The sequence below is a fragment of the Neomonachus schauinslandi genome, chromosome 13 (genome assembly GCF_002201575.2).
Source record: "Neomonachus schauinslandi chromosome 13, ASM220157v2, whole genome shotgun sequence".
Lineage (NCBI taxonomy): Eukaryota > Metazoa > Chordata > Mammalia > Carnivora > Phocidae > Neomonachus > Neomonachus schauinslandi.
This window is the reverse complement of record NC_058415.1, coordinates 21,079,580-21,099,677: the sequence shown is the minus strand read 5'-3', so window position 1 is coordinate 21,099,677 and position 20,098 is coordinate 21,079,580. Positions and strand designations below refer to the sequence as shown.

The 20,098-nt window shown below is 40.1% G+C and overlaps 1 protein-coding gene across 18 annotated transcripts in view; it reads right to left on the bottom strand.

Annotated features, from left to right (window-relative positions):
• LOC110579734 (TLE family member 4, transcriptional corepressor) overlaps positions 1 to 20,098 on the bottom strand; it is a 143,072-nt gene that overhangs the window by 61,956 nt on the left and 61,018 nt on the right. For 10 of the 18 annotated variants that reach the window (XM_021689390.2, XM_044920687.1, XM_044920684.1 and 7 more), the window contains 2 exons: positions 8,793 to 8,994; positions 7,313 to 7,329 (listed from right to left, as the gene is read on the bottom strand). In XM_021689390.2, coding sequence (XP_021545065.1) covers positions 7,313 to 7,329; positions 8,793 to 8,994 — 219 coding nt within the window. Of the gene's footprint in view, positions 1 to 7,312; positions 7,330 to 8,788; positions 8,998 to 11,024; positions 11,072 to 20,098 lie in introns of all 18 variants that reach the window. The other 8 variants (XM_021689389.2, XM_021689391.2, XM_044920681.1 and 5 more) reach the window with 3 other exon arrangements.

Below are 20,098 nucleotides of genomic sequence, written 5' to 3'. Positions count from 1 at the left end.
AAGTGACAGTATGCGGCTACCCCAGGTGATCTTATAATTTTGCCAGAATGGGTTATGAGTAAGTATTACTGGAAGAATACAAAAAAAGATGGTGAACAATTCTTTGGAACAGTTCTTTTGGAAAAATTATCTACATTTTGAGAAACAAATGCTTTTGAAATTAAAGTGCTAGTTAAAACGTTTCAATGAGTCTTGGGCCCCTCTAAAAATTTTTTAAAATGTTAGATACTAACTTTACCGTGCAGTCGTTTTCACGAAATAGATGAAATGCATTCTAATTAAGAAATTTAGATATATTAAACACCAGAATGAAAATGTTTGTCTAATAAATAAGAGGGTTGGTTCATGGAGGAAAAGAAACCACCCCTGCCAAAAATCAGCTGGGGAAGGCAGACCCCACCACCAACCCGCCCCTGTTAATTACTATTTGTTCTGCCTGGGTGATCGGTGGTGGAGGAGGGCGCAGCAAACAAGCACGTCTCCCCCAGTCACATCATTAATCCATTCATGCTTGCCACCTGAGGACCAGCTATGGCCTAAAGATATTTATTCATCTGTTCGACAAACAAACAATTACAACATATTTTCTGGAATTAGGACACCTGTTACATTTCACACAGCTCACATCCCTAGAGGCAGGTATCAATTAATACTGAACAAATTACTGCATCATAAACCCATAGAACAAAAGTTCCCGGCTGTCCTTTGATAAGGTAACTAGTAAAATACACATTAGAAACAAATACTTCTATAAAGAACAAAAAAGCAACAATGATGCTGAAACATTTAATTTCAAATTACCGTCTTATTTTGTAAAATTGAAAAGAGTTAAACACTGAATGCTTGAGAGGCATACTTTAAAACATTAAACTATCCTATCCCCTTACCCTCAACCCCCAAAATGAAATACAATTACCACTGTTTATTTAGCTAATGGTATAACCAACTTTACTGATGAAACATACCCTAGGATGTAAGATTTTTATTGTAAAATTCACTTGTAGGATGGAATTGAATTACATAAGAAACCACCTAAATGCAAATGCTTGAAAAAATACCTAGCATTATACCTTTGAGATCCAGGGACGTTAAAGTGACTTGCCATTGACACACAGCTTACTAGAGGGAGAGAGAATTCCTAGCAGGGTCTGGATTTTCCTAATTCTATTACAATTCCCTTCTTAACTAATCCTCGATTTGTCTTCCTATACAGTTCCAACAAAGAAGATTAAGATTCTTGCCCTCAAGGAGCTAAAAATTTAATGGGAGAGAACTTTATTCTGTGGGGGCACAGGGCCCCTACAGGACACCACCCACAAGGAAATAGACGTACTTAACGTATTTTAAAAATCCTACTTAAAATTCTATTTTTAAAGGCCTGTCTTAAGCAATATTTATGTCTGGAAAGTGTAGTTGGATTTCAAATACATCACAGTCTGTGTTTGAAGGTTAAAGGATACAAAGAGAGTTCTATTTATCAACGATCAGCATCATTTCTAGATATTTTACTCCCTTGTTTATTAATAAATTTCATTAAACTGTTCATCGCCAACACTTACGTGCAAACCTAGGGGTCATTCTTCTACCCATTTTCCCAGCATAAGAAAAAGACTTCTCCTGGTATGATTAAGCAGAAAGTATTCTTGCCACCACAAGGAAGCACAAAGAGATATCTAGAATATGAGCCATTCTACAGAAGGCTAGACCAGATTCTTCAACAAGTCAGTTACACAGATCTGAGAGATACTACAACAAAATGAAATGGAGCCTATCTGGACCCCACTTCAAGCCAACCAATTATTGGAAATCATCAAAGTTTGCTTAGAGGCTGGATATTAGAAGCTATCAAATAGGGCGCCTGGGTGGCTCAGTTGGTTAAACCTCTGCCTTCGGCTCAGGTCATGATCCCAGGGTCCTGGGATCAAGCCCCGCATCAGGCTCCCTGCTCTGCAGGAAGCCCGCTTCTCCCTCCCCCACTCCCCCTGCTTGTGTTCCCTCTCTCGCTGTGTCTCTCTCTGTCAAATAAATAAATAAAATCTTAAAAAAAAAAAAAAAGAAGCTATCAAATAATTACTTTTATTGAGTGATTAAAGGCATTATGTCTATTATTGGGTGTGTATTTTTAGACCAAAAAAATGTCTATTATTTAAGGAGATGTGTTCATTTTGCATCCTGAAGTATATAAAGGCAAAATGCATGCTATCTGGGGTTTGCTTTAAAATACGTTAGCAAAGAAATAAAGGAATAGATTAAAATGTAGCTAGAAATTGATAGCTCTTAAACCTCGATGTTAAGTATACGGAGGATCTTTGCACTATTATTTCTGCTTCTAAGTATGTGTCAAATTTTTATTAATAAAGATTCAGACTGAATCACCCAAAAAGCTTTTCTCTGATGGTGGTACTGGCTATGTGACCTTGGACAGGGCCTTAATACCTCCAAGCCTTTCCTCACGTCTGAAAAAAGACAAAGCATATGCCACCCACCTTCCCAGTTGAAATCTGAACTATGAGTTACACATGCAGCAGTGGGACTGAGTAGGAATCCACCTTATTTTTCCCTAGGTCAGAGTGGACAAGATGCAGTGTCCAAGTTACAGTCCTTAATTAGACAGCTTCTTTTCTCAGATTACTGATGACTGAGGGAAAAAATGGGACATAATGCAAGCCCCAATACAGTCTAAGTTTGGTGGTGGTGTTTTTGTTTTATTTTTTATTTTTTGTTTATATCCTCTCCTTAGTGTTTTATAGATTTCCTCTATTCCTCTTTTTAATCTAGTCTCCTATTACTTTATGCCTTTGTCTTTCTATAACATGTCCTTCTAAAGTCTACAGTAATGGAAATTAATCCCACCAAGCTTTCTCCTGAAAGGTAAAACTACAAACATTCTATTTTATACAGGTGCATGGGGGGAGGGGGAGCTTAAAAACACAATGCCTGGACCATGTCGTTATCCCCTCTCCCACTTTCTTTCTCCAGTGGCTTCTCCAACTTTCTCCCACACAAGAAACGCCAAAGGGTTAAACATATAAAAGGCACACTCTTTTCAGACTGATACTCCTTTGAGACAGGGGAAAAAAAACAAAAAAAAAACAAAAAACACCAAATCACACAGGTCACACAAGATCCTGGAACAGAACCTTAACCATTAAGTCTTGATGTACAAAGTGAAGTGGCAAACAGAAGTAATCATTCTGTTAATTCAGGCTAAAAACCACTTTCACCTGTAACACTCAACTAATGAGGTAAAAGTGCTTTCTTGGCCTGAATCACATACTTCAATTTTTACATAAAAACAGCCTTAGCCTAATTCTCTATTGATAAACCTTTACTGCCAACAGAAAATAATTGGAGATGAGAAGAAAAGCAACGTATGATGTCTTAGTCATCCGCGTAGAATAAACACCAAAATACAGCTGAGGCAGAATGAACAGGCATTGCCTTAGATGCGACTAATGAACAGATCATTATGAAAACCCTTAAACAAAAACAAAGAATTCACACGGCGGGGGAACACAGTATGTACACTCACAGAAAAGCAGTTAGCTTGAAAAATAACTAAATGTAAGTTTAGAAAAATAAAATGCACCAGCTATACTTACACTAGCAAAAATTACAAAAGTTATAAAGTTCAATACTAGTGGATTGTGTGAGAGCAAACACGGCATTTTAACGTGGTACACTGTTTCTGGAGATTAATCTGGCAGTGTACAAGTCGCTAAAAATAATCATACTCTGATGATGCACACAGCATTTTGGGGAAGAGGATCCAAGAAATAATAAAAGCACCACCACTCTGTAGGAAAAAAATGTACTTATGCTCTATTTTACAAAAAAAAAAAAAAAAATGGCAAATGCTTCTATTGCATTTGGGATAAAAAAGAAGATACGTGATATACATTGAAAGGACTAATGAAGTAATAAAGTTTGCACAATAATACCAATTTGGGAGGGGCCGTGGAGCTTATCAGTAGTTGGTGACAGTGAATTTTGCTATTTCTATTGAAACTGGCCTCGATTTGGGGATCCATGATTTGCTAGAAGGTATCAGAGGTGTGCAGACATCTGGGGGTAATAAGACTAACTTCTCAACCTCAAATTCCTAGCAAGTTTTGGGTAAAGTGGCCTCCATAGCTCTCAATCATTATCCTCACATCAGCCACTCAGTTGAGAATGTATAGTGATGTGAGGAATGTAATGACTTCGCTTCAGGAGCTGGTACCACTAGCAACTGGGCAGCTCCTGGCAGCATGTGGAAACGTCTGCTCTGTCACCACTTTGGAGCCAACCCTTTGCCCTCAGGAGGCATGAGCCCTGGAAGGTTCCACCACCCCAGAAAATGCTTCCTTGGCTTCACTTATGTTGTTTCAAGGGATGAGAGAAATGGTATGAAGCACCCCAGAAGATGGCGAGAAAGCCCCCAGTCAGGAGAGAGAGGTAGGAGCCTTATTTCGGGGCGGGGGGGGGCCTCTTGAGACAGCTAAATGTGGGCCTTCCAACCTACCACTAAGGTCAAGAGTAGATAATGGTCCATGTTTCTGGGGCTTCATTTTGGACACATGGAGTTACTAGGTAGCCAAATGACAAGCAGGTGCCCTGAACCCTTACCTCAACAGCCCTAGAATACACACCGTTCTGACTTCTCATCATCAAATAAACTTGATTCTTGGGCTCCCACAGTGCTTTCTCCTTTAGGTCCATATTTACATTCTCTACCCTTGTTGAAAAACTTCAGATACAGGTCTGTAAATAAAAGGCTTAGGAATGAACTTGGCTACTGGAGCTATAGAAAACAAGATCAATAAAGCCAATAGCGTGTGGTTTAGTGGCCAGAGAATGTCCAAGAAGAGAAAGGAAAGGAAGAAAAAGCCCCAACACTTTAACAATTGAATTTCTCTCATTTTACTTGACACCTAAAAAGGTAAAGCACCTTAATTACCTGAATCTTTACAGTAAGTTTAAATTATATTTTATGAGCTATTCTGAAATCTGCCCTGTTTAATAATCTGTAACGTCAAGAAAACATTTTAAGTGTCTCTCACAATTAAACCCATCCACAACCTTGTATAAATCAAAATTTTGCTACCATATCAAAATGTTACACTGGGGCTGTATAACATTGCCCACATCCTCATTACATGCAACACTAATTACTACCAGCAGATTCAGAATTTTCTGCACATTAGAGGCTTTTAGAGGAGCTATAAAAAATTTCAGGCACCATTAATTTAAATTTGTATTGAAATTTCCTTTTGACAGATGGCCAAAAATTACTTATTATTTAGAGTACCAGAGCTGCCTGTTTGCACATTAGAAGAGGAAAGGGAAAAATTAAAAGCAAGAAGGAAATTTATGTCACGTTCATTACCTGTTAAATGTTAAGGAGCATTATCCTGCATGAATAAATTATTTCATACAAGCCTGACTCCAGCTGCAGGCAACTGGCAGGCTCCGGCTGATAAAAACCATCTCAAGTCACACAGCACACAATCATAAAAAGCCCCTCTTAACCAGGAGCCACTTAAGGGAGGATGAGGACGATCAATGGAACAAGCAACTAACTGCTTCTCTGAGCATCACAGAACACATTTACGAAAATTAGCAAACTTCTTTCACCTTGCAAAGCCATAGCACAGCCCCAAACCTGACACAACTTCAAATCTTGAGAACCGTACCCAACAGAAACATCTATTTATAGCTACCATTACATAATAAATCAAGGCCAAATCATCCACCTCTATTTCCTCTTTGTTTTCCCCCTGGCTTCTAGCTGTATAGACACTCACTCCCAGACTCATCCTGAATGATTATAGATGATTTCAAAATACACCCTACTCTGGCATAAGGGAATATAAAATGTAATTGACACAAAAGTGTGCACTGGAGTATAAATATTTTCACAGTCTTCTCAGAGTGGGGCAGGAGAGGAGGCTTTTGTTTAGTTCACTGGCCTGCCTAAAGGTATGTATTTATCATAAGAAGGCAGAGAATGTTTATATTATTGGCCCCAGAATAACTAGACAGGCTTTCCAAGGACTGCTATCAGCTAATCCTGGTCAATGCATTTACTTACCACTTCCTAAGTACACATGTGTGGAACACTCAGATCAAAATTGCTTTTTTTAATCTAGGTCCTGATATGCATATTACACAACAAAATACACAACTGTAAAAGCATAATTAAATAATTCAGTGTGTGCAGTTCCAATTGTAAATGTTGACATTTCTATGGGTGTACAGATGCCCTTTCAAATTACAGAGACGCTTGAAGGGTAAAATAGATACACTTAATTTTTATTTTCCATTCTGTAAGGGTTTTGGAAAAAAAAGACAAGGAGTAAAGAGGCGTTCAAAGTGACAGCACAGGTGGTTTCAGGGGAAGATTTTAGTCTTCATTACACATAACTTCATTAAAAACTACAAGAGATGTAACTGCCCATGCTCCAAAACAACTGTTGCAAAATACAAGGAAAAGACTTGACAGCATCTGTGCATTGGCCAATGCTTGAGAACTGCCTTGTTCTTTTAATCTTTACAAAATACAACACAAATATACAGGCAATTATGCATAACACGGTGGCATATTTACATTGCACCTGGCTCAAAAGTGATCAAGCAATTTTCATATTTTCCTCATTTCCTGCCGTGGTAGCCTGTTTTTCTTGTTTGCTAACTCTATAAATTCAGGCATCCTTAGCACATCCCATTCTGGTGTTACACAATCACATCCAAATCATTAGGCCCTAAATACTTTTCCTCTTTCCCTACAACTTGTCTGTAAAGAGAGAGAGAGGCAGATAAGAGATGCAAAACCTAAGGAGAATAACTTGCTATACTGGAAAACAAGATGTTGTTAAATAAATAAGTATCTTTCTGGCAGAGAAGAATGCTTTTATGCATTCTGTTAGAGAGTTTTGTAGGATGGAAATGTTTTCTAAAACGAGACTAATGTATATTTCTTATAAATCAAGTTATTTACTTTTCATTATTTATCTTATAGCCAAAGCCTAACTGAAAAAAAAAAAAAAGTAGTTATTCTTCCTCACATAGCAAGACATAACAATATAAGCAATGTGAGCCAGATCTTCCATAGTTCCATCCTGGGCTACAAATCCAATTGTGATAGAAAAATGAGACCAATATTTTCAAAAATCTCAACCACACAACTGAAAGTAGTCAAAAATACAATTAACCACTAACTGGTAAAGCCCAGCAAATCATTCTGTAAATCTCAAAGAATCCACCACTAGATTGATTCAAATCATTTAGAGACCTTCTAAGCCATTCCTTCATCTGTGAATCTGAGTCCTACCTTGATGGAGTCTCTGTCTATAGGCCAAATAGCAGCAACACAGGCGGTGGGAAAAAGGAAAAAGAAAAGTACCAGTTAGTTTACATAAAATCATACATTTATCAAACTTGATCTCTGCTAAATAATAAATGGCACAGATGTCATCTTTGCAGTAAAGTTAATTATTAATACTGTTCGACCAGATCCACAAAGTGCCAATCTACCTCTGACACAATTTCAGAAACCGAAGCTGGATATTCAGATTATTTACACTCCTTATCGACTTGTCCACTTAAAAAAGTGTTCATAGTCATGCTTCAGCTCGGCTTCACAGCACTAAGAAATATTACAGTGTTTCCAACATCGGAGATGGGAAATTTATGTCTGTGATAAAAATCATTTACCCAAGATTATAATTCATGGTAATGACACTGAAACAGGAGTAGATATGAGGTTTTAATTATAACCACACCTTTTAACCAATGAACCACCCATGAACTAAATTCCCACAAAGGAATGCTGGGAGAGACTTCTTCATTTGCTTTTCTGCCACTGACTAATAAAAATTATTAGTAAGCACCATACAAACATACGGTCACATCAAAATCTCTCTGAACCATTCATATACTTTAATGGAGGGAGGCACCCAATCTAGAAGGAGCACAACTGTCCTTTAAATCAATTATGTGCATAAACAATTGTGTTGTTTTTATAGGAAGAAATGAGTTAATTTCATGCTTCTGTTTTTTTTAAGATTTTATTTACTTATTTGTCAGAGAGAGCGAGCGAGCACACAAGCAGGGGGAGCAGCAGGCAGATAGAGAAGCAGGCTCCCCGCTGAACAAGGAGCCTGATGCGGCACTTGATCCCAGGACTCTGGGATCATGACCTGAGCCAAAGGCAGATGCTTAACCGACTGAGCCACCCAGGCATCCCTAATTTCATGCTTCTAGACAGCCTGTGTGAGAGAGGTAGTTAAACCAACAGATTTCATTAATTTGGGCTGCACTTTCTCAACTACTAAGACTACTAAAATTGTTTTCTTACCTGAGAGATTTTTACTGCACCATATAGGCTGATCTGATTTATAAATAATAATTGACTGTCAAATTATCAAGTGAGTCTTTATCAGTAAGTCCTTCCCCAAAATAGAATAGGTCAAAATTAGCTATTAACGTCACTCACTATTTCAAACACAGAGAACTGTGGGATTGCATTACTGATTTAGACTTGGGGAACATCGGACGCAGCACAGGATCAAAGGCAATAACCAGGAAACAGGACCCCTTGCCTTTGGGGACTGCATTCACTTTTGCCAACCATTAGGGGATCCTTTGGAAAAAGACTGCTTCCAGTCATTCATTTACCTTCCAGCAGAAATCCTTTGTGTAGTCACAGGGAAAAGTAAATCCAGAGACAGAATAAACAACGGCATCCAGAACCCACCCTCGGTGGCAGGCAGGTAACAGCAGACTGACGACATCTCGAGAGAATCACTCACCTCTTTGGTGATCATTGTCATGGTGCTTCTTCTCATCTTTAATTGGCAGGTGGGACTGGCCTCCCAGGGCACTAGAGAGGGCCAGAAGGCCGGCGCTGCTCCCAATGGGTGGAATGGCAGGGGGCTGAAGCCCCGAAGGGTGTGGGGTCAGAGGCACCGGTAGACCATGTCCATGTGATAAATGCTGGGCCTGGAGTTGTTGCTGCTGTGAGGAATGAGACAAAGATATTGAACTTGTTCCCTATACCTGTGCCCCCCTTGCAAAAGAAAAGAGGTGCGAAGAGATCCTGGAAAACCCAGCACCCACGAAGGAAAGATTTATCCTTCAGGTACAAATTTTTTAGAAAGGGAGGGAGGGGGAGATGTAGAGTGGAGAAATGCTCCTTTTTCCTTAGATTTGGGGATTTTGCACCATATACTGTAAGGAATTTTTTAATTTTTAATAGTGAAATTAGCTAAGTACCTTTTAGTAGCTGAAACTCAGGTTTCTTCAACAAAATGTATTTTGTTCTCCCAAACATACGGCCTTGCTATCGTACATTTCTAATCAAAACATATACGTGACTAACTGTTAAAGCAGTTATGTTGAACAAAAAAAGCTGAAAATTGAGAAAATTAGTGTTAAACAGTTCTCCCAGAACCGCTGCACAGCATGCAGCGGGAGTTAATTTGAAAGAGAAAACCTGAATTAACAACCCAGAAAAGGAAACTGGTTGCAGCCACCGTTTTAAGCCCTTTAAGTGTCCTCAGCGGTACTTGAGCAAATTACTAAAGAAAATCTAATGTAGCAAGGCTGGGGTCCTCCTGTAGGCTTGCTCAGTAATGCTGAAATAATTGGGCACTCTGTGCACGTTTAGTGATGCTCGAATGGAAAGCTAGAGGCCTGCCCTCGCACTCTTCTCCAGCGGCCGCCTCTGTGTTGTGACAGGTTTATCTGAGTGGGACTGTGATGCATGAACCGGTAACTGTGCTGACAAGAGTTTAAAGTCATTTTCCCCAGCACACTGGCAACACATGGAGAAAGCCCTCGAGAGGCTGGAATGGGAGTGCTTGACCTCAGCAGAGGCCGCATCACGCTCAGCTACAGGAACTGCTCTGGGCAGGCCCTGCTGCCACCACGGGGTGCAGAGGAGGAGGGGGAGGTGACGGAAGGACTCGAAGTTAAATATGTCCCTCCACAGGCACCCCCTTCCACTGGAGACCCTGCCTAATGGTGTTCCAGGAGAACAAGTGCTGAGGAATTTGCAGACTGGCTTTTGCAGTGATTACATTTTAATTAATGCCTCCAAGTGAATCACTTGTCAGATCTATCCTATGATAGCCCAACAGTCTTCTAGGATCTTCCCAAGTAGGACTGTGGATGCTGCTCCCCTTCACTGATAAAAAGGATCTTGAAATGCCTTTTTTTATATTTAAAGAAAATACTTCAAAGAAAGAAGTGAATTATTTTTTCTCCTCCCCCAAATCACTTTTATTTCCTTCCTCTTCCCCTCTACCCATCGTCTTCCTGTGTCTGACTATAAAAGTCAAATTATAGCACTAATTAGCTCTTTTCTCCAATTGACCTGCAACTATTTTCTGGCTACATGCACTTAAAATATAGCCAATAAAGCACTAACACTTTTTTTTTTTAAGTACTAACACTTTTAAAGAAAGTTCACATATATAAAAGCGAAAAATCGGAGCAGTGATCCAGATATTCCACCAACCAATGCCCACCCTACAGTCCTGCAAAGCACTACCTAACTGGGTAATTCAACGCTGTGTATTTCTCCTTTTGAGGAGCCAAAATCATGTTCACAGTTCTTTATGTACTGTAACTTAGTTGTGACCAAAAGTATGAGCACACGATCATATTTTCTAAACGAAAATAACATCTATGAAGAAAACAAGGCCTTTAGGTAAATATATGGCAAATTTATTTCAAAACCTTATTCAACTGCAATCACCAGAAACTGCTCCACTTCCCTTTCTCCTCTAAATCTCCTAATACTTCATGTGTATGGGTTGGGCCTATAGCCACTCTGTACCTCAGATCAGAGTTCAATTGGCGGACATTTATTAAGAGCCGGCAAATGTGTCTCTCTTATCACCCTTCCTAGACTCTAAGCTCTGTGAGTCTACATCTGACACAAACCCTAGCTACCTGCAGGCACTGAAACTCAGAATACCTGGGCAATTCCAAAATATGTACATCGATTTCATTAGACATTAAAAAATAAAAGACTCAGCCAAAAACAATAGCTTCAATGATCCAGGTGTTTCACTTCTATTTTTCTCTCTCAGGACACAAAATAAGCACTATCACCTTCATTTTTCTACCCAACCAGGAACATTTCAAAGGCAGAAAAGATAACCCGAGTCTGCTGCACACATGCCATTCACAGTAGAGACTTCCCGAGAGCCTCACTATCCCACCTCACGAGAGCCTCACTATCCCACCTCAAAGTAGCTCTGACACCAGCTTCTCCTCTTCTCCCCATCTGTCCATCTTTGAGGAAGGAGGGGCCCTTTTCCTTTCTGAGGCCAAGACTCTTCCCTGCCTACATAGGCTGTGTCAGCTGTCCATCCCTCTTCCTTTCAATGCTGTTGATTCTCCAGGGCTCTCCCCCACCTTCAGCGGTTCTGTCACTGATTCTGTCCTTCTGCTAGCCAGCTGGATACCAGCAGCCCTAGGGTTTTGTTTAAGATGAATTGCCTAGTGAACGCCAAAAGAACCTGGGGTAGCACCTTTTCAAGAGGGGAAAAACACTGTATTTTAATCACTTTTTGTGTCCTCCACTGCCCCTAACACAGTGCCCTGCACATAACTGGCACTTGATAAATGTTTGTTAAATTTAATTAAAATAACCTTCTTTTGCCCTCTTCAGCTACTGGCCTGTATATATACATATATATATATATATATATATATGTATATATATACACACACACACGTATATATATCCTTGACCTTGCAGAGCCAAACTTCTCTAAACACTAGTGTGAATTTGCTCTCTCCACTTCTCAGGAAGACATACACACACACACACACACACACACACACACACTCTTCCTCTTTAACCCCCTATAATCTGGATTCCAGACCCATCCTTCTCATGAAACTGATGACCACCCAGACAGCAATTAGTTCAAGATTTTACAATTTCCTCTCTGACATCCATGCAGCCATAGACAGTATATCCTCCTTGTTGAAACTTTCCTCTACCTGCGTCAGGAATACCACAATGATCCCCAAGGCCTCTCTTTACCCATCTGAATGCTCTGCCATTAGCTTTCCTTCTTGGTTTTTTCTTCTCCTGCTCACTAAAGAGGAACAGTCCTTAACTTTTTGCTCCTCTCCCACGCTCTGATAGCCCTGGTCTAACTTCTCGCCAGCCAATTCTACTTGGCAGCCCAGCATTACGTTAAAACAAAAATGTTTAACACAAATGCCCTAGGTAACTTCTGCTGGCTCAGGTTAACCAGCTGCCATTGATTGTTTTTCTTCTGTGCTCCTACACCCTTAATCACCAAATCCGATCAATTCTCAATTCCTTGTATTTCTACCACCACCATACCCATCAGACCCTTATCACACTTTGATTACAGCAAGCCTCCATTAGCTCCCCTGAATTTCAATGAATTCCCATTCTGCGTCCCCACTGGCATGTCACCTCCCATCTCTTGAAACAACCTCACCCTTACCTATAAGCTGTTAAGTCATCCACCCCAGCTCACCTCATGTTCCAACCATTCTGCAAAGGCCTCTCAAACATCCCATGTGTCTGCTATTGCACAGGATTCCCTGTATCATTCACTGGCACAGGCTGCCTTGTAAAGGTACTGTTATTCATCTTTTTATGGCTAAGACGACCTCGGACTTGCCAGCAAGACTGTGAGGTTTTGGAGAGAAGAGACCAGCCTCTAGCCTCTGCAACCCTGGCACCTAACTCCCCACTATTCAGTCATATGTATTTAGTCATACACTTAAAGCTTTTGATAAATTTCCACTAAATATATTTGAAGAGAGTTCCTATATACCCCTCACCTGGCTTCCATTAAAGTTAATATCTTATATAACCACAGAAATTATCAAAACTAAAATACTAACATAGTGCATTACTATTAATCAAACTACAGACTTTATTCAGATTTCTCTAGTTTTTCCACTAATGCCATTTTTCTGTCCTAGGATGCCACACTGCATTGAGAAGTTTTAATGTTTCACATGTTATTATACCAAAATTATAAAGCCCTTTCATAGATCTTAAGAATGGCAACATCCAAATTACAGTCACGCTGGTGAACAGAATATGCCTTGAACTTAGGAGAGAAAAAAAGAATGAGAAGATATGAACCCATTTCACAGGTCATCCACTATACATACAAAATATCAAACAAAAAAAAGCATACTCAGTAGGACACCTGGTAGAAAGGAGTAATCTTTATCAAGTATTTAAAATACAAAATTATAAAATAAGAATGCAATTAAGTAAGTCACCAAAAGATATATGACAAAAATGTAAAACAGATATGCAGAAATAATTTAGTATGTTTCAAAATGTTTACATCAATCAAACAGACTACTTTCTGTATTAGGTGGTCATTTTTAAGCTTCTTTGAAGTTCACACTTAGAACCTATCCTAGAAAAAGAATGCCAGATGCACACTGATAATGACTCCTGATTAGTCAATAAAACAAACATATAAGACGCCATCTTCTTTAAATAAAAGCAGTGAGTCACCAACAAATCAACTGAACCCCACCCTTTCCTCGATTAAAAAATAAAATGGCTTCAATCTATCAAATTTCAAGTAACATTCAAGAATTCAACACAAAAAAGAATCTCTGTCAAGTCTTCTCATAGACAGAGGAAAACTCAAAGCAATTTCCCAGGGAGAGAACGCAGTTTCACTGGCTATTATTCCAGAGGCTGAGAGTAGCATAATTTAACGGACTGCCCTACAACACAAGGCAAGCTTGCTGAGGTTGCCCCATGGCGTCCTCTGGCCTCTGGCCTCTGCCCCATCCGTGTTAATTACAGAGCAATTAACCTGCAAGGTTTACTACTTTATGCTACTACAGTCATGCTAAGAAACGTAAAACTTCTTGCTTTTAAAAGACGGAAGGAAAGGAAATATATATTAAGAGTACATGGTTCAACACTGACTTGTTACTAAAATAAGACAAATCACCATCTAATTATATAAACAAGCAAGTTAAAAAATGATGACTTTATAAGAAAAAAAAGCCAAAAATCAAAAAGAAGGGCACAGACTGTAGTACCAATTAAACATTAAAATAAAATACACTCTATGTAACCATAACTGAGAAAAACCTACTGAGAAAGATCCATATCTTGGAAAAATTCTCACTGAGCTCCCCAGGCTGTTACTATTTTTCAGTTACTTATTTAAAAAAGGGGGTGGGGCGGTAAAAAGGAAAAAAAAAAAACCCAAAACACTCTCATCTCAAACTACAATACAAAATAAAAATCCTTTTTTTTTTCTCCTGGTCCCCTTGATGGGCCATTCAAGAGAATAAACATTAAAACGGAGTGAACTTTAAACTTAGACAAGTAAGCATTCCATTAAGATAATTAATTCAATTTTGAAAAATAGCCAGTAATTAACTTCTGAAAATATACAGCAATGAGGTGGTAGACATAGCCTCAATTCTCTTAAGAGCTTTTTACTGGAGTTTCTATAACAAAGAATTATTTCCCTCCAGTTTCAAGTTTGGAACAAAGGGTAGGAAAAGACCCACGAGCAAATCAAGTTCACAGGAAATGTTTTTTGAAATGTTATCTTTCTACAAAAAGAGGAATTACTTTTTTAAAAGATTGTATTTATTTATTTATTTGAGAGAGAGAGAGAGCATGAGTTGGCGGGGCAAGGGGGGGGGAAGCAGACTCCCCGCTGAGCTGAGCAGGGGGCCCTACACAGGTCTCCATCCCAGGACCCTGAGAGCAGGACTTGAGCTGAAGGCAGACGCTTAACCAACTGAGCCACCCAGGTGCCCCAAAGAGGAATTATTTGTAATCAAATGTCCCCAACTGCTTGATTACCAGGGCCTGACAGGCCAATGACCAAGCAGGAGCAGGGTAAATGCAGAGCTTCAGTAAATACATATCCCTAGCAATTCTGGACGACTCCAACTGGAAAACCAGGCAGAGATTTTCTTGCCCATTACTCTCATCTCTATTATGCTATCAACCACAGAAAAAATCCTAAAAAGAAAAAAAAAGCAGCATCTTTCTCAGAACAATGACACCCCAGTAGCAATGAGCACACTTAGTGTCATATCTTGGTTTCTTTACCAAAAAAAAAAAAAAAAAGGTGCATGGTGAGCCTGCTAGCTCTCGTGCCAGGGAGTAAGAAAGCTATCTAAACTAACCAGGAGTGACCCCTAGAACACCGAGCTGACCAGAACGGGTCCTGACTGGCAAAACTCAAGACAATTTAAGCATCATGAGGAATAATAACTGTAACGGATTCTAACACATTTTAAGAAACAGTTTCCAGGAGTGAGGTCCATGGTACCCCCAAGAAAAAAGGTGGGGCTGTGGGGCATTCTGGGGCCAAGGACTAGGGAATGGTTCCCAAATTCACAACATTCTTGCACCAGCTGGTCAACGTGGGTGCACAGAGCACGCAGGAGCTAACCAGGAGACACCATGCTGAGAGAAGTAATGGGGGACCCAGTGACCTTGACTGAGAAAAGCTTGGAAAGAGGAGGCAACAGACTCTGAAATGGAGTAGCAAGCCCACGGAAGGGCCCAGGACTGGGCTGGTATCTACACCCTTTGAACTGTGAAGATGTCCTTTGGTAAGGATGCTATCTGTGGGGGCTGGGCTGAGTTTGAGAAAAGAGATTCTGAATAGTAGTCGGTGATGCACGATAATGAAGAGGCCATCAGAGCCACCAAGCTGGAATCATTACCATCTATGTAAGCAAGAGCCAGTCACTTAACATTTCCAGGCCTCAGTTTCTTCATGTAAAAATTGGGAACAGTTTTAAAATCTATCCCCTGAGGGTATTAGGAGAATTCTAGTTCACATAAAACCTTTAGCACAGGGCTCGGCAAATAATAAACAGTAAATGGTGTATCACTGGAAAAAGGTATCCAGAAGTCAGTCCGTCTGTCTGTGTACACACACACACACACACACACACACGGGGGTGAGGGGGTAGGGGGAGTTCTTCTTTACAGAATATTAATTTAAAAGGGAAAAGAATTTAAAATTTACCACTTCACCACTCCCAATGTATTAATAGCATCAACCGAGGCTAAAAACCAATGGGTAAGAAGTTGTTGGGGGTCAAGTGATTCACTGTCAAAGCATCACCCCACAGATTACCAAGCTTCACCAATAAGGTGATACAATGTAATACTTAACCTGAATCTAAACATGAGGAAACAATCAGACAAATCAAGGTTGTGAGACATGCCATAAGACTGGTCTAGAATCTTCTAAAATGCCCAAGTCGTAAAGTAAATGGTTTGGGGACTGTTCTACCTTAGAGAAGACTGTAGAGACCGAGGAACAAAGAAGACATTTGTGAGTATGAGTCACAGAAGGCGGGGGAAGCTGCTAGGAATATAAAGTGCTACCACAGACATTTTATGTACTGGAGAATTGGGAATACAAACAATACCCTGGATTTGCAGATGTGTTAAGTGTATCATCCTGATTTAGGAAAATACCCTCGTTCATAGAAGATGCATGCTGATGTATCACGAGGTGAACCCATCGTCATGATGGCCTCTTCCTTTCAAACAGTACAGCACACATGCAAAAGACAAAATGTTAACTGGTTGAGTCTAGGTGCTGAGTACACAGTCTTGATTTTACTATTCTTTCCACTTCTCTGTAGTTGTTGGGATGGGAAAAATAGATGCGCCCTTCTGGACAGAAGATTGGGAGGTCTTGGGGCACCTGGGTGGCTCAGTCGGTTGGGCGGCTGCCTTCGGCTCAGGTCGTGATCCCAGGATCCTGGGATCCAGCCCCACGTCGTCGGGCTCCCTGCTCAGCGAGAGCCTGTTTCTCACTCTCCTCCCTGCTTGTGCTCTCTCTCTCTATCTCTGTCACTATCTGTCTCTCTCTTGCTCAAATAAATAAATAAAATCTTTAAAAAAAAAAAAAAAGGACTGGGAGGTCTTTTTTTTTTAAGATTTTATTTATTTCAGAGGGAGAGAGCACACAAGTGGGAAGAGGGGCAGAGGCAGAGGGAGAAGCAGACTAGACTCCCCTCTGAGTGGGGAGCCTGAGCCCACCTGAGTCAAAAGCAGAAGCTTAACGGACTGAGCCACGCAGGTGCCCCAGGAGGTTTTGCTTTTAACAAATACATCTAGCAAAAGCCAGTAAGTGAATACATGGCGAGAAGCAATAATAAAAAGAACTTGCAGATTAACTCAAAGTGATAATGACAAGAAATGGAGGGGAAAAATCCCCCAAATCTGATTATTATGTTAACTTTCCCATCGGAGATCCTGTTAGAATTTTTTCTGAATTGGTCCAAAGTTTACTAGGAAAGATAGTTCTAAGCAAATTAATAACAGAAATATCATTTCCTAGAAACTTGTTTAAGCTTCAAAAAAAAATTTTTTTAGAGATTTTTAACCTATATCTTACTGAAACCAATGCTTCTATTTTGTGTTTTAGTCGTTAAAGTCACCGAGCTAGGAGATCTTCCTCAGGAAATTTTCTTTAGTTATTTCAGAGTACTTTAAAAAAGTCAAGCTGCGTTTAAAAAGGCTATCTACTTTAGATTCTTCAGTAATCCTGCAATTGACCTTCAAAAGTAGAATGAATTTCAGATGACACTGAGATGAGCTGCTTTCCAACATTTTGACCAAAACTCATGTGTATACGTGTGGACATGCAGGTATCTGCAGAGAATACACATGTCAACAAAACAAAATTTTAACAATACCAAATAGTATGTGTAGCTCCCCGTAATATTTTCTATTCTCTTCTACTTTTTAATAAAAAATGTTGACGATGGCTCACTGAATTGATTTCACTGCACACTCATGAGTCTGACTCACAATTCGAAAAACACTGAACCAGGTTGTGATATTGTGACTTACAGTAATTATATGTTTAGTCTTTGTCCACTATTTCTGGCACAGAGAACCCTTGAGAGTTCCTAAGCAATGAGAGCAGCAAAGGTGTCATTTGCTATGTTAATGAGGTGACTTTGGGGGGTGGTTGCTAGGAGAACCAACTGTGTGATTAGAGGGTTAGAACTTCAGCCCCACTCTCTGACCTCAGGGGAGAGGAGTGGGCTAGAAACTGCGTCCCATCACCAGTGGCCAATGATTTAATCCACCATGCCAAAGCCTCCATAAAAACTCAAAAGTTTGACAGGGTTGGGAAAGCTTCCCAGCTGATCAACACATGGGAAGAGTTGGAGAGAATGTGCACTAGGAGAGGGCAGGAGACTTCACACCCTTTCCCCATATTTTGTCTTATGCGACATATTCTATCTTCTGGTTCCTGAGTTATATCTTTTTTACAAGATATGGCCAATCTAGTAAGTAAGATGTTTCTCTGAGTTCTGTGAGCTGCTGTAGCAAATTAATGGAACCCAAGAAGGGAACTGTCGGAAACACAGGTGACAACTTGGACTTGCAAGTGGCTTCTGAAGAGGAGGGGATGGCGGTGGTGGTGGGAAGGTATCTTGCAGGGCTGAGGCAGGATGCTATCTCCAGAGAGATAGTATCAGAATTTAGCTGAATTACAGGACACCCAGCTGGTGTGAGAGAATTGCTGGTGAAGTGGGAATCCTCCCAACCCGCAGGGATGGGCTTTAGAATCTTATAGGCCAACAGCCATACATGTGAGTCAGTAGATTTTATCAGCATCAAGAATGAAGCACAAGCCCCCACCATCCAGTCCAGTGATGGCACTTGCTGCCCTATGGGGACCTTTCTTAACTAGGGAGGTCTAACCCTAGGAGGTAAGCGATCCTTCATAAGAATCAGAAGAGACTGCCCCTCTGGGGAAGTGATTTTTGAACTAAAACGTAAAAAGTAAGAGTGAGAGCACCTTGCAGAGCGCTGGGAGAAAGGAATCAGGCAAGAGGCCTTTTGCACCTGCAAAAGGCCTTTGCAGGTGCAAAGGCCCAGAACCGGCAAAGGCCCTGAAGTGACCAAGGAAGCAAAATGACGTCTGGTGGGAGCCCAGGGAGCAAGGAAGAAGTATGGTAGAACAGAAATATGGGAATCAGATCATGGACAGAAAGGAATTTAGACTTTGATGTAAGAATAAGGAGATCTTTAGGCCATGGTGAGTTTTTCTGGTTTTGTCTTGTCTTTCAAATTGAACTTTTAGTTTGTCCTTAATGGATTTAAGCTGGATTGTAATCATTTGCTGGCTATATGTGTTACCAGTATCTTCTCTCAGTTTCTGGGGCCTGTCTTTCCATTTTCTTTAGGATACCTTTTAGTGAACACGTGTTTTTAAATTTTAACTAGGTAATATTATCAATCTTTCTTCTTATGGTTTGAGCTTTCTGTGACCCATTAAGAAATGCTTCTCTCCTCCAAGATAAAGATTCTTCCTGTTTTGTGTTTTTCTGAAAGTTTTAAAGTTCTGTCTTTCATATGCTTTTTGGATTGACTTCTGTAAATGATGAGATAGGTGGACACAATTTCCTTTCTTCCACAAGAATAACCAACTATCCCCTCAATAGTACTTACAAGTGGCCATCTTTTGCCTCATTGATCCACATGCCCTTCTAATGTGTATGAATGGATCTATTTTTGAGTATTTATTCCACTGGTTTAAATAAAGACTAATCAGTATTGCAAGCTAGAGTATTAAATAATTTTATAATGTTTAAAATACATGTGAGACTGGGAGGTGGCCATGATGAAAGGTGGGAAGAGAGACCAGGTGGGAGGTAATACAGGGGCTCAAACCAAAAACTCATGACGACTTGGATTAGGGTTGTGGCAGTACAAGCTGCAAAGAGTAGAAGGAGTGCAGAGAAGTTGAGGCGGCATGAAAAGATATGGTTATGGAAGGAGAAGGGCATGAGACTAACTGAAGGAATCCAGGATACTCTGTTGACACCAGGCCCCTAGTAACTGGGTAGATGATTGTACTATTTACTCAGATGGGGCAGAAGTGAGGAGGAATGGGTCTATAAATACAATTTTGCTTTGTAATTTTTCTAAATACCTTATTTTTATAGAGCAGTTTTAGTTCACAGAAGGTATAACTTCTTTAGATCAGAAGAGTCATGTGTGTAATGAACAAGAAGAAGAAAAAGAAATTAAAAGTCACGCAAAATCCTACCAGCCAAAAAAACA